This window comes from Oryx dammah, unplaced genomic scaffold (assembly GCF_014754425.2).
Source record: "Oryx dammah isolate SB20612 unplaced genomic scaffold, SCBI_Odam_1.1 HiC_scaffold_5, whole genome shotgun sequence".
NCBI classification, from domain to species: Eukaryota; Metazoa; Chordata; class Mammalia; order Artiodactyla; family Bovidae; genus Oryx; species Oryx dammah.
In genome coordinates this window covers 29,134,872-29,149,610 of record NW_024070189.1, presented here as the reverse complement: position 1 = coordinate 29,149,610, position 14,739 = coordinate 29,134,872, and the positions used below count along the sequence as shown (strand labels likewise).

Here is a 14,739-nt window from a genome sequence, read left to right as displayed (position 1 = left end):
TTTCAGCGTAACTCCTTTGCAATCTGTTCAAGTTGTTACACATATCAGTACTTAGTTCCTTATTTGGTTTAACCTTTCACCCCTTGAAGAACATCTGGGGTGTTTTCAGTTTCAGCTATTACAAATGAAGCTGCTGTGAATATTCATGTATAGGTTTTGTGTGACTATAATGTTTCATTTCTCTAGGATAAATGCCATAGAGTGCAGTCGCTAGATCATATGGTAATTGTGCATTAAGTTTCATAAGAAACTGCCAGACTCTTTTCTAGAGGGGTTGTACCATTTTACATTCCTCTCAAGAAGGTATGAATGAACCATTTCTCTACATTCTTGTCAGCACTTGGTGCTGTCACTATTTTTAATTCTAGCCATTTTGATATTTCATCATTGTTTTAATTTGCATTTCCTAATGGCTAATAATGGTAAGTATTTTTTTCATGTGCTTGTTTGCATCTTCAGCAAAATGTTCATGTTTTCAGATCAGTTTTTAATTAGGTTCTTTGGGTTTTTTTATCTTTGAGATTTGAGTTCTTTCTAGACTCCTCTCACTTTATCCTTCTCTTTCAAAATTTTAGTTACCCTAGATGCTGTGACCCTCATATACATTTTGGAATAAAAACTGTGTCTTAAAAACTTTACTGAGATTTCCATTGGAATTCCATTCAGTTCAGTTCAGTTCAGTCACTCAGTCGTGTCCGACTCTTTGCAACCCCATGAATCGCAGCACGCCAGGCCTCCCTGTCCATCACCAACTCCCAGAGTCCACCCAAACTCACGTCCATCGAGTCGGTGATGCCATCCAGCCATCTCACCCTCTGTCGTCCCCTTCTCCTCCTGCCCCCAATCCCTCCCAGCATCAGAGTCTTTTCCAATGAGTCAACTCTTCGCATGAGGTGGCCAAAGTGTTGGAGTCTCAGCTTCAGCATCAGTCCTTCCATTAATCAGTCAATTTGAGAATTGACATGTTTACTATATTGACTCTTCCAGTCCATAAACACAGTATTTCTCACTACTCTTTAGATTTTCTTTGAATTCTTAAATCAACATTTTAAAATCTTCAACATATAAGTCCTGTATATGTTTCATTAGATTTATGCCTAAATATTTCAATTTCATTGGAGATATTTTAAATGTAATTGTGGTTTTAACTTGGGTTTCCATTGGAGAAGACTCTTGAGAGTCCCTTGGACCACAAGGAGATCCAACCAGTCCATTCTGAAGGAGATCAACCCTGGGATTTCTTTGGAAGGAATGATACTAAAGCTGAAACTCCAGTATTTTGGCCACCTCATGCGAAGAGTTGACTCATTGGAAAAGACTTTGATGCTGGGAGGGATTGGGGGAGGAGGAAAAGGGGACGACCGAGGATGAGATGGCTGGATGGCATCACTGACTCGATGGACGTGAGTCTGAGTGAACTCTGGGAGTTGGTGATGGACAGGGAGGCCTGGCGTGCTGTGATTCATGGGGTTGCAAAGAGTCGGACACGACTGAGCGACTGAACTGAACTGAACTGAACTGAGTATATACAAATGTAGTTTATTTTCCTCTGTTCTTATATCTATAATGTTGCTGAACTCACTATTAGTCCTTGGGACTTTTCTATAGATTCCATGGGATTTTCTACATAGGCAGTTATGTCAGTTGTTTATTTCCAATTTATATGCCTTTTATTTCCTTTTCTTGCCTTCTTGCTATGGCTAGACTTTCCAATGCTATGTTGAATATGATAGTAAGAAAGAACATTCTTTCCTGTTCTCAACCTTGGGGTGAAAGCTTTCAGTTTTTCACCATTAAGGACAATGTTAACTCTATGTTTTTTGTAAATGCTTTTTTATAAAGTTGAGGAAGCTACCCTCTCTTCCTAGTTTTTGAGAGATTTTATGATAAATGGGTTATTGGAATACTATTTTTAAAATAGACTTCAAATAGCTATATCAGAATCCAAAACCTGGACATTGATGCCTTTGTCATGGCTGGGTCACCTCATGCGAAGAGTTGACTCATTGGAAAAGACTCTGATGCTGGGAGAGATTGGGGGCAGGAGGAGAAGGGGACAACAGAGGATGAGATGGCTGGATGGCATCACTGACTCGATGGACATGAATCTGAGTGAACTCCGGGAGTTGGTGATGGACAGGGAGGCCTGGAGTGCTGCAATTCATGGGGTCACAAAGAGTTGGACACGACTGAGTGACTGAACTGAACTGAAAGCAGCAGTTGCCTCAGCCATTAGGCACTGGATGCAAAGAGCCTATTCCCTTGTCATACATGCCACACTTCATCAGGGTCAGCAGGTCACTCCTCTGCCTATTCTTTTCCGCATTCTGTTTCTTTTTCCCTCTGAAGTTGGCATCTTGTTAAATCTTCTTTAGGCCTTCACTGTGGTTAACTTAAGCAATCTTCATGTCTTTGGCAGGATGCAAGGTTAGGAATAACTGAACTGACTGTGGAATAGAGATGATAAGGCTAATGTTGAAATTATTTTTTAAAATTTGAATATTACTGCAGCCTACCAGGCTCCTCCATCCATGGGATTTTCCAGGAAGAGTACGGGAGTGGGGTGCCATCGCCTTCTTCGATATTACCTGTAGAGACATTAAATAGAATTTACCATTTCAGTCACATATATAGATCACTCAAACCAGCTTTCTTGTGAATAATGGGCTATCCTCGAAGACCCAGTGCTTCAGACCTGCCATAGGCAGGGCCTGATTGCAGAAATGCCCTGCTTCAGACACTTTTGTTAATATCACCAGCTGTGTAGCTGTCTTTTCTGCAGAACTGAGTCTAGTCTGGGAGACATCCAAAAGGCCTGGTAGAATGTGTTCTTTGAGGCCCACCAAATTTGGTCTGTGGCTGTAGAACAGTTATTTCTGCAGCTTCTTTGAGGGAAGGTCAGCCAGGGACCAGGCAGGAGGCCTGCTCAACCCCCGCAACCCTCCACCCCTGTTCAAGCCATGCTGGCTGTCTTTTCCCAGAGCCCTCAGGAACCAGGATGGGAAGGTAGCCCTTGGAGTCACACTGGAAGCTCTCATGGTGCCTTGAAACTCCTCTCTAGACTGAGACAGTTGTCTGAGGAGCCTCACCCTCAGCTTCATTCCAAATGCTTCTCCCAGCCAAGCTGCCTGGATGTGGGTAAAACCGGGAGTGAGTCTTTATCTCCAAGAGTTACCCTACCATTCTCCATTTCTCTAGAAGAAACTCTAGACCAAGGTCATCAGCAACTTTATTTCTTGGTAAATATTAATTATTCTTTTCTAATAAATTGATGAAGATGAACACAAAGGATTTGGACTAGAGGGTATTGACCAGTCTGCAGCCAAGCAGTATAATATGTGCTTGGATGACTTGGAAATTAACAATCAGAAAGATTCATCATGAAAATCCCCTGACACAGGACCTCTCTTTAAGACCCCCTATTTGGTATGTTCTTTTCAGGTCTTTAAGTTCCTATGTTTCCTGTGCATTACAATTTTTCTTTTCTATACATTTTCTCTCTTTAAATGTATATAAAAAATAAGTTAGTATTGTCACATGTTCTTTTTTAACAAATGAAATTTAAGTACATCTCCTTACTTTGAAAATCATATCACGTCATCGTACCTGCCACTGTAGAAGAGAATTGAGCAACTTTCAGTAACTCACCACCTTATCAAGCCATAGGGGTATTTTCATGACATACTAAGTTATTTGTTTCCTTCTAGACAAAAGCTCTAATGGACAAGCTTCAGAAGACTGTTTCGTCTGAAGGAAGATTTAAAAACCTCAGAGAAACCCTTAAAAAGTATGTCTATTTTGTTAAATTATTCATAATTCAGAAGTATATTTATATAATTTTTATAGTATACAAATAATGGCCTACCTCATACTTTGCTTTGAAAAGAAAATCAAATGGGACACAGCTTCCATCATCAGGTGTTTTTCTGATTTTCCTTTTCATTTGGAATACCACGCATATAGTAAGTGTCTTATGGATATATTTATGGTGTGCAGAGCATTCCAAATAAGAAAATGTCACCACAGTAAATCTTACTATATTTTACTATAAAAAGTTTCTTTATTTGGTATTTCCTAATCTAAATAGTGATTTCCTGTGATTCTTTATTTGAATATTCCAGTCCCTATTGCTTTTGTTTTTTATTTTTGGCTTTTTATTGCTGGATCATTTTCTTGTTCTTTAGACACACAGAGACAGGGAGGGAGAACAGAGTATATCCTCCTGCAATTTGTTTTCTTATGACCTGCCACATGGACTTCACTTGCTCTGGAAAATTTTGTCCTGTGATGCTATGACTGAAATAAAGACTTAAAGTAACAACGATAGTATAAGAACTATTTACTGAAGATTGAATAAATGATAGACTCTATCCTAAGTGCTTGAAGTGTTTTATTTGAGCCTCATGGAAAACTAGAGATAAAAGTTTCATTGTCTCCATTTTATAGACAAGGAAACTGTAGTTCAGAGAGTTTGCCCACCACCACTTAGGAAGTAGGCAAGTGGGGACTCAAACTGAGATCCCCCTGGATTAAAAGGCCGTATTCTCAACCTCTAGACTCTGAGAATGCACCTTCCAAACAAAGAAGGTCTCACTTTAGTGTGCAGGTGTGATATTAAGTCTCTACCTTCTAAAACATTTAAATACTAAGTAAAACAGAAAACAAGTTTTACAAGTTCTAATCACATTGATTTTTCCACCCACTTCTTCAAGATTGAACGTTTGCACTTTAATGAGGTGAGGGCATGGGGTTTTCCTACATGCTTTTACATCTCTAACGGTGTGGCCATTTGACAAGCACTGCAGGCAAATGCTACAAGCAAGTCCCATTAGCAAATGTTTTGTATTTGTCTATAAGACATCCTGTTGTTTGAGCTGTAATTTTGTATCATGCTCTATTGTAAGACATAATTATTCTGCATATCATGAGTATGTTTCTGAAGGTGGAATTAACAGACTTTTTTTCTTCAGGAGAGGAGAAGCACAGCTGCTTCCTGTTGAAACGGGGGAGGTGGGTGGACACCTGTGTGAATGAGCTTCCCAACAGTGCCTCTTGATCTTTCAGCTGTAACCCCCCTGCTGTTCCTTATCTGGGGATGTATCTGACAGACCTGGCGTTTATTGAAGAAGGAACACCAAACTTTACTGAAGAAGGCCTCGTCAATTTCTCCAAGATGAGAATGGTGGGTTCGAGTTTCATGTAAGCAGCCTGTCTCAGTGACCTCAGTGGCTTATAGAGAAGGGGCGATGTCACGGAAGAGTGACCATTGGCTTTTTCATCTTGACCTTTTTAGCCGACATTAGGTCTGATACCTGATGTTAGCTGATTCAGGAGATTTTCACAGTCCTCTTTCAGCTGGCAGTCTAGACAAAGAGGGTGGGGAATAAAGTGCCAGGGATGACTTTCTGAGACTGAGCAGTGACAGACAGATGCTGAAGGCTTCTTGTTGGACAGCTGGGTTCTGAGCACGTAGAAGTGAGGAGCCCATGGACACTAGCACCCCATGCTTGCCACCTGAGGATGCCCCGTGCCAGCTTTTTCCCTGATTGGGAATTCAGTATCTTCTTGCTGTTAGGGTTTCCTGTGGCTCATTGAAGGCAAAAAAGCCCTAAGGCTAGGTCATGATGGAGCAGGGCTCCAGATATCTCATTGGATGGAGTAAGGGACTAACTTCTCTGGGACAGGCTCCCAGAACACTGCTGCAACCCAGGGCAATGCTCATGCTTTGCTTCTGTTGTTCCTCCATCAGATATCACACATCATCAGAGAGATACGCCAGTTCCAGCAGACTTCCTATCGAATCGATCATCAGCCAAAGGTAATCTTGTATGGTTGTCAGGGAATGTAAAGAAGAAAAAAGTGGAAGTTAGTTCATTGGAAACAGCAGCAGAGTAGACCAATAATACCAAAAGCTAACTCAAAGAAAGGACCAAAAAGACAGACAAACCTTTGGTAACTCTGATTAAGAAAAACAAGACAGAGAGCAAAAAGAATATCAATTCATGATCAAATTCCATTTTATATCCAGTATTTCTTGTGAAGCTGTCCACACTACCACTACCACCCCTGGTCCAAGCTACCAATGTCTGGTACCTGGTGTACTGAATGCAAATCCATTCTACAAATTTACAGCCAAATAGGACTCTCTGAAACACACAGTGGGAGTTATTTGCCCCTTGCGTAAAATATTTTATTGGCTTATCTTTGCTCTTAGGCTAAGGAAAGAAAAAAATTTTGATATATCCTAGAATTATGCATTATGTGGTCCCTACTCATCTTTCAAGATTCATCTGATGTCTTTATCCCCTTCTTCTCTCCATCCCAACAATAACTGATGTTTATTACCTTTTTCTTTCTTCCTTTTCTTCCTTTCCTTTTTTCATTTTGTAATAGATTTTATTTTTTAGAATCATTTTAGCTTTACAGAAAAATTGAAATGGTAAGAGAGAAGATTTCCATTTAACACACAGTTCATCATCCCTCTTATTTCATGGAACTTGACATACTTATTATGAAACTCATAAGAAAGGTTTGATAGGCAAAAAAAAATGATAGGAATTTTTTGAAAAATAAGGAGTAAGGGAGAGCCTTCCCTGCTAGATACAGACACTAGCACTGCAGTGACTAGAAGAGGACTATCTTGGCAGAGGAACACAAACTCAGTGGAGTAGGGTAAGGTCCAGATGCAGATTTTGTCTATATGAAAATTTAATATGGGATAAAGGAGACATTTAAAGAAAGTGACAGAAAAAAACTGACCATTGTGTAAATGCAATAGGGATTTTGGTTCTCCATCTTATACTATTAAAAAAATAAATTCCAGATGAATTCACTACCTTATTATAAAAAGAAACATTACATTATCTTAATGAAAGAATATAGGACAAAATATTCATGATCTTTGGATTTGAAAGACCTTCTTAAACACAGAATGCAAAAGCTATAGAAGATGAGATTGATAAAGTTTGCTGAATCAAAATCTAAAACTTCTGTTTGACAAAGGGCAATTGTCTAAAAAGTCAAGAGTACGAGCAGCAGACTAGGAGGCAATGTTTGTAACATAAAAAAGATACAGAATAAAATTATTCCTATAAATTAAAAAAAGTATTCCTATAAATCTATAAGAAAAATCATAAACACAATATTGACAACGCTATAAACAGGTGAGTCACAGAAGAAGAAACAAAAATGTTCAGTACATTTTTGGAGAATGCTCAACTTCATTAATAAGAAAAATACAAATTACAAAGCATCATTATCAACTATAGACAAATTTTTAAAATATTGTTAAGAGCAAACATTAGTTAGGATATGGGATAACATACTCTCATGTACTATAGGCACAACAGTTTTGGAGGTTATTTTATATATTTTTTAAATTAAAAATTGATATACCAAGTAACCAGAATTCTCATACATTGCTGATGAGAGTAACATGGTACAACCTCTTTGGAAAAGTGTGTCCTTTGGAGGTTTCTGAAAATGTTAAATATGCATATTTAACTTTAATACCTTATGACCCAGGTATTTATCCAAGGGGGAAGTGAAAACATGCTTACAAAAAGTCTCACATAAAATGTTTATAGCATTTCTTAATAATAGCCAAAAATTGGAAACAGCCCAGGTGTCCATAAATAGATGAATGGATAAACAAATTGTGGTGTATCTATACAGTGGACCCACTACTCAGTAGTAGAAGATGGCAACCAGTGAGACACACCACAACACAGATGAATCTCAGCACATTACGCAGAGTAAAATAAACCAGACTCAAGAGTACCTACTGTGTGATTCCACTTACATGAAGTTCTAGAGCAGACAGAACTAACACATGGCGATAGAAATCAGAGCTTCTGATTTCTGATTGCTTCTGGCAGTAGGTTGATGGGGAAGCTGCATGAGGGAACTTTTTGGGGTGATGAAATTATTCTCTAGCATGCTACATATGTAGCTTGATTGTTATTGTTTATTCACTAAGTCGTGTCCAACTCTTTGCAACCTCGTGGACTATAACCCTCCAGGTTCCTCCGTCCATGGAATTTCCCAAGGAAAAATACTGGAGTGGGTTGCTATTTCCTTTTCCAGATATATAAGTTACATGGGTATTTACTTTTGTCAAAACTAATCAAAGTATTTAATTTTACTTATATCTGCTATATCTCAGTAAAAATAAAGAGATATTTTTATGGAGCTAACACCTGTTCTAACCTGTTCAATTCTGTGTCCTTTCATTTCATTTCTGGTGTGGAACCATTCACATGTAAGGACTAGGGAGTATGCTAACAAGGACTTCACTGTAACTTTGTGTCATAGTGAAATATTGATGGCAACCCATCACTATGAGATCATTAAATAAACTCTGATATGCCACACTCGTAATACAGCACAGCAGTGAGAGCTTTTTGCATGACATGAGCCCTCCACAACCTCTAGCCTGATGAAAGCAGAATAAAATATACCCTTGTGATACCACATATTAGAGGAAAAATGATTTCTGTAAGTAGCTGGTAATGTCTGGAAAGATACTGAAAAATATCTGGGAGAATACAAGCCAACTGATAACAGTGGTGCTTCTTGAGGGCAGTGCCTAGGGTAGGGAGTTAAGAGGGGAACAGAGATTTTTTTATATATATACAGTCAGAATATATTCCTAATGTTTTTTTTTTTTGTTACATAAAGTATTTCAGTGCTTGGGAGCAAGTGTTGAACTGTGTCAGGCTCCATTCAGAAAATGTACATCTGGTGTTGTGAAGGAACTCAAAGCGAGGATATCCCTTTCTTCTCCAGGTCACTCAGTACTTGCTTGACAAGGCCCTCATCATAGACGAAGATACGCTGTATGAGCTGTCACTAAAAATTGAACCTCGGCTCCCTGCTTGACGATCCGACCTTGCCCCGCGTCCGTGGAATTTTCATGGAAAGCAGAGCGGACAGAACTGTGCATGCCATGCCTCCCGCAGTGCTGAGAGGCCTAGGGGATGGAGGCAAAGCCCGTCTCCTCTGTTCCCCAAAGATGACGGAGCCAAACCAGAATTCTGTCTCCAGCCAGGGAAGCCCAGCTGGTTGGGACCAAGGACAGATGCTTCAGACTGGGGTGGGAAGCTGGAGAGAGTGGTGTTTGGTAAAGCTGAGGGCGCGTTTGCATGAGGGAGTACAAACTGGGAGGTGCTGGTAGCCGTTTGAATGGAGCAGGTAACAAGGGGAATTTCAAATTCGGCCCCGTGTTCTGTTAAGAACTCGGACAAAGGTCCATGGAAAAGGCTTGTGATGTTTCACTGGCACTTAACTGGCCTGGGGCACCTCCCAGTTTTCTCCTAGGATTTAACTGCTTCTCTTACATTTCCTTTGTTACAGGCTTCCAGGAGAGCCGAGGCTGTCTCTGTAGGGATGGGCCGACACATAAGCAATCTCAGTCTTCAGCATGTGCATGGTCCTCAGTACATCATAAATATTTATATTGGAGGAATGGCATGTTCTGAAACTGCTCTTTCAGTCTTTAGGCAACAGGACAGAAAAGACGTGTCGAAAGTCAAATGGATTTGTATGTAACATTTCCATAATTTCAAACTCAATCGCCGTGCCCCCAGAGTCCAGCCACATGGGGGACTTCTTCCTGAGGCTGCGCAGTTCAGGAAGTTGATGCCATTGGAGAGGCAGGTGCAGGCTTTGCGAAAAGATGCCCATGCGCCTCTCGAACAGAACTGTGGAATACAACAGAAGGCCACTGAGGGGAAGAGTGGGTTTCAGTGCTAAGTGAAAAGATATACTTAAAAACCATCTCTGCACCTTGCTGTGCTTGTTTTCATCCCCCCCCCACCCCCTTGGTTATGTGGGAATCTGTTCTGATTTACACAAACCATGTTTAGGCTCACTATGAACATTACTTGTATTTTTTTAAAGTTGTCTTGCAGTGGGCCCCAACCTTTTTGGCACCAGGGACCAGTTTCATGGAAGACAATTTTTCCACAGTCTGGGGCGGGCAGAGGGGAGTTGGTTTCAGAATGATTACGTGCATTACATTTATTGTGCACTCTATTTCTATTGTTATTACATCAGCCCCACCTAAGATCATCAGGCATCAGACCTTGGAGGCTGGGGACCCCTGATTTAGTGGGATTTTCTTTTTAAAACCCACCCTTCCATGTGCTATTAGTAGACAGTTCTTCTCCAGTCATCTTTGTTTTTAAATTTTGAGACATTTCTGAGTGAAAATATTGTTAAGTATATGGGAAATGGGCCCAAGCACTCATGAGCTCTTGTGTCAGAAAACCAAATGCAGGGGTTCGTCCTCCTACCCTAGGCTGGGAAAGCGACTGTGATTTCCCCAGGATTGTTGGTTGTTAAAGAAATAAGGCTAGCTCATGTTCTCATGTTTACCTCCCTCTTCTCTTCTCAGGGAGACCTCTGCTTTCAAAGAAGAGAAAAGATATAGTTATTGTTACCTGAGCCTATTGCATCTGGCATTATTTCTTAGAGGCATGAAGCATATTAATGCTGACATTGGAAAAAATTGATCTGTTTGGCTGCTTTCTCTCTTTGCACTTTAATTATGTTGTTAGAGCTGACAGCTGACTAATAAATTCAACTTGCTGGCTCATAAGACCCAGTGGAATTGATAATGTCCCACAGAGGTGAGAATGTACATTTTTCCTGCATGGTAAGGGCGATCTCTGTACATAACTATATAGTGAAATATCAAGTAAGTAAAAGAAAATATTTATAATATTTGAAGATCATTCAAAAAATATTTTCAATAGCTCATATTAGCTAACAGGATAGCACTAACTCAAGGAGGGTGACTTATGGATGCTTAATTTTTCTTTCTTTTTTTTTAAAGTTGCTTGTTTTTTCTCTTTAGTTTCAAATAAAAAGTTGATGCATCTTGGTGCATGATAAGAAGCATGAGTTCTTTGGATCCTAACAATGCAAAACTTATCATTTATTCCTCAGTATTCAGAAACAAAGTTTGAACTAATATATGTCAGTTGCACCAAGCACCTCAAAGTCTTGCAAAAGAATAAGAAAGTAAAGGTTAACTTTCTTGGTGCAAAGACACAGTTTTGAAAGTGAACTAAAACCAGGACAGATCAGTGAAAAGACCACACAGACAGCAGTTTCAGGCAGAACAATGCGTGGAAATGTTGATATATCAGACTCTGGCCTTACAGTCTCCAGAGTCTTCCAGAAGGGAGGGTGTGGTTCTGTGAGCACTGTCCCTGGAAGTTTGGACCCTTAATTCTCTGACCCAGTGGTTCCAGAGGCACTGCAGCCATTCTTATTAGAGAAAAATAGAAACTAGAGGAATTTCCAAATGCTCCTTCCCTTTTGGCATACAGGTTTTCCTCAGCTAGTGACAAAGCTGGCAGGCCTATTTCCTGCAGAATGTTGGAAGAGCGCCCCCTGGCGGTAAACTATGGGCACTGTCCGTCGTCTCTGCTGACTAATATATTTTTTGCTAGTTACACACCTCTCCTGCTTCCTAGAATCTGAAGCCTTTCCACCTCCAAGGGAGTTGCTTTTGATGACCTGCACCATTTCTGGGCCAGCTGAGAGAGGAAAGCGCATTTTTAAAACACTCAATTTGGTCACATTTAAAAGCCCCAAGAGCAATTTGTGGTTTCCTTTTGATTCTTTAAAGCACCCATCCTCTTCTGCCTTGCAAGCTCTGTGTGGCGGTTGGAATGAGCGCTCCTGGCTGGGTCTGCTTGTATTCTATTACATGAGACCCATTTCTATGAGTAGATGGGAGGTCAGCCTCTAACAGCCAAATAGGGAACACTTGTATTCTTGCAAAATTAACCTAGAAAATCAGAAGTAAAATCCAATTTCATGCTTTCAGATGAATACTCACATTTTTTACAGTCAATGAAATTATCTTGGGGATTTTAGAGGATGCCTTTGGTGACTAACTCAGACATCCAGTTTTGCTACAAGGACAAGTCTCTTATTTAAGGGACTTAATAAGAGACTGATTCAGGCATGAAGTAGAATGTTGTCAATTTTCCTTAGTGTTTCTCTGAAGGAATTTAAAGAGGGAAATTCAAACCTACTGTTGCAGTATTTTCAACTGACTCTCACACCAAGTCCCTATTACTGTTTGTTAAGTTGCAGTACAGATGTTGAGTAACTTGGCAGAGAAAAATCCATGACGTTCCAGTTTGGATTATGTGATAATGGACCCACACCTCTTTTTTTCTCACAGTGTTGTAACAGACAGGACCTTGGGTCAGCAATGATTGGACCGTTTTCAAATTCTTAACTAAAAAGAGTAATCCAATAGGGGGGTTGTTCCCAATAGAATTAAGTTTTATTTTAAAATAAAGGATTTCATTTAGCTTTTCTTTTCAAAGGTTGATCTTATTCCCCCTGGAAGGGGGGTGGGGAAACAAACTTTCCCTTCATTTTAAACCATAGGATTTTTTTAAAACCAGCCTGTGAAGTTTTTTTTTTTTTTCCTGCTATTGAAATGGTATAAAAGATAATATTTATGGCTAAACAATAGAGCTATGCTAATGTCCACAGCCAGAAGGAATAAGTGAATAAGATTTATTTTCACTTCAGAAAGACAACAGATTGTAGCTTTAAATAATGACTTGATTACTGACACCACTATGTGAATCCTGGTAATAAGACTTGAATCAATGAAATCTAATCAAAGTGTCTTTTCTTGGTATCTGTTAGTGACTTAAAATTAAGGCAGGGAGGAACTAAAGTAGAAAACAACCATCTTGTTGTAGGTATAAATACATGAAAGACCAGAAAATTATTCATCTTGGCTACCATATACCACATGATGTTAACATCAGGGTTGATTTGATTGTACTTGATTGCATTTGCTCAAGAAAAATAATAGTTCTACTAAATGATGTTGAACCACTGTCTTGTTACACCACCATTAATTTTTCTCTGGAAAGGCAGTTGTGAAAGAGCACTGGACTAGGCATCGTAGCCCTAGGCTGAGATCTACCCAGCTAAAGCTGGGAAACCTTAGGCCAGTGCCGAAACCTCTCTGATCCTCAGTTTCCTCATCTGTGAAATGGAGTTAATAGTGATGCCTGTGCTGCCTACCTCACAGGACTGTCTGAGGACAAAGTGGATCCGACTGTAAAGTGCTGTCCAAATGTGAGGTAATTTGATTACCATCCTCATCTCTCTTGTGCAGAGGATTTAAGTGTATTTGTTTGTTATTTGTGTGTGTGATGGACAAACCCATGTATTACTTGGAGAACTGTATTGTTCGTGTCCAGTTACTTCGCACATCTGCTGACATCTGTGACTTCGTCAGAGGGGTTTGTGCTGTGGCCTAACACTTGCCAGGCGAGGTGTGGGTTATGTCTGTACGCAAATTAAACTTTGCCTTTCTCCAGTTCTCCAAAATCTCCTTAGTCTCTTCATTTGATTGTTTCAGCATTTTTCTATATTGTCTTCTTCATAGCTGTGGGCTCCTTCAGATATTCTTTTACTTCTAAAGTTCAGGGAGGAAAAGGTTTAGAAGAAACCATGTTGCAGGTACTAAAATATCAGAGAAGTTGAAGGACCTCGGGCTTCCTAGGTGGCACTAATGGTGAAGAATCCGCCTGCCTATGCAGGAGACTCAAGAGACACAGGTTCGATCCCTGCGTCGGGAAGATCCCCTGGAGGAGGAAATGGCAACTGACTCCAGGATTCTTGCTTGAAAAATTCCATGGACAGAGGAGCTTGGGCTAAAGCCTGGACAGTGGGCCAAAGTCCATGAGGTCTCAAAGAGTCGGACACAACTGTGTATGCACGCAAAGATGACATTAAAGGTCTTCTAGCCCCACTGTCTCTCCAGGTTTATAGCTTTCCCATGCCATCACCAGCCCAGGTTTGATTACCTCCAGGCACACAGAACTCATTACTCTCCAATCAGCTCTGTTCGCCCAATGGCAGCTCATGAACAGGCTGTGGAGAGAAGAGCTACTGAAGTTAGAGGTGGAGGTCTGAGGCTGTGTTCCTCATCTAAAATGAAAGCCTGATATCTGCCCCTAGAATTACTGCAGTGGCTCCATGGAATAATATATATGAAAATACTTCACTTTTGTCCAGTAGATGAAGCTAATATTTAGAGCTGAAGGAAACATGCTGCTGTTGAGTCCAAGAGAAAACAGAAAAGGGAGAATGTGGGTCCCTTCTGTCTCACTGGCTTCCTTTTTCACTTCCGAAATGAGCAATCAGCCTGGTAGGTATTTGAGAACCCAGGTTCCTTTCATTTTGTTACTTGGCCGTTCCTCATGGCGTTGACCTTGCCTTCTGGTCAAATCTGGGTCCTGTTATTAATACATCCAGGCTCTAGCCAGATTCAGGAACAGAAAAGAGAATAAGCCCACAACAGGATATTTCCTTTATAGCAAGTGATAGGGCACTTAACACGCTTCACTTCTGTTCCCATCCCTATGCCATGAGCTAGCCATGTGAACACCTGGCCACTAGATATGGAAGGAGCCCCTGTACTTTGAAGGGAATTGGTGAAGATGAAAAGGGAGTATGTGGCCTATGACAGAGATCATAATTTGAAGAATTTTCAGAAATCTGGGATTTCTGTTGAGTCATCTATGGAAGTGGTCACTTCATCACCCCACCTTTATCATAAGTATAAGGATAACTAGGCCCTCAAAAAAAAGAGTGCCATACATTTTTTTCTCAAAAATAGCCCAACTTCTCTTCTGACCTTACTAACGTAAAATTACACTGTAAAAGTGAGGAGTTGAGGTAAGGCAT

At 40.2% G+C, this 14,739-nt stretch overlaps 1 protein-coding gene across 1 annotated transcript in view; it reads left to right on the top strand.

The window, feature by feature from the left end:
* RASGRF2 (Ras protein specific guanine nucleotide releasing factor 2) overlaps window positions 1-13,372 on the top strand; it is a 266,419-nt gene extending 253,047 nt beyond the window's left edge. Inside the window, exons 24-27 of the mRNA XM_040239434.1 lie at window positions 3,708-3,787; window positions 5,065-5,182; window positions 5,750-5,818; window positions 8,788-13,372. Coding sequence (XP_040095368.1) covers window positions 3,708-3,787; window positions 5,065-5,182; window positions 5,750-5,818; window positions 8,788-8,880 — 360 coding nt within the window. The 3' untranslated portion in view covers window positions 8,881-13,372. The remainder of the gene's footprint in view (window positions 1-3,707; window positions 3,788-5,064; window positions 5,183-5,749; window positions 5,819-8,787) is intronic.
* Window positions 13,373-14,739: the final 1,367 nt, after the last annotated feature.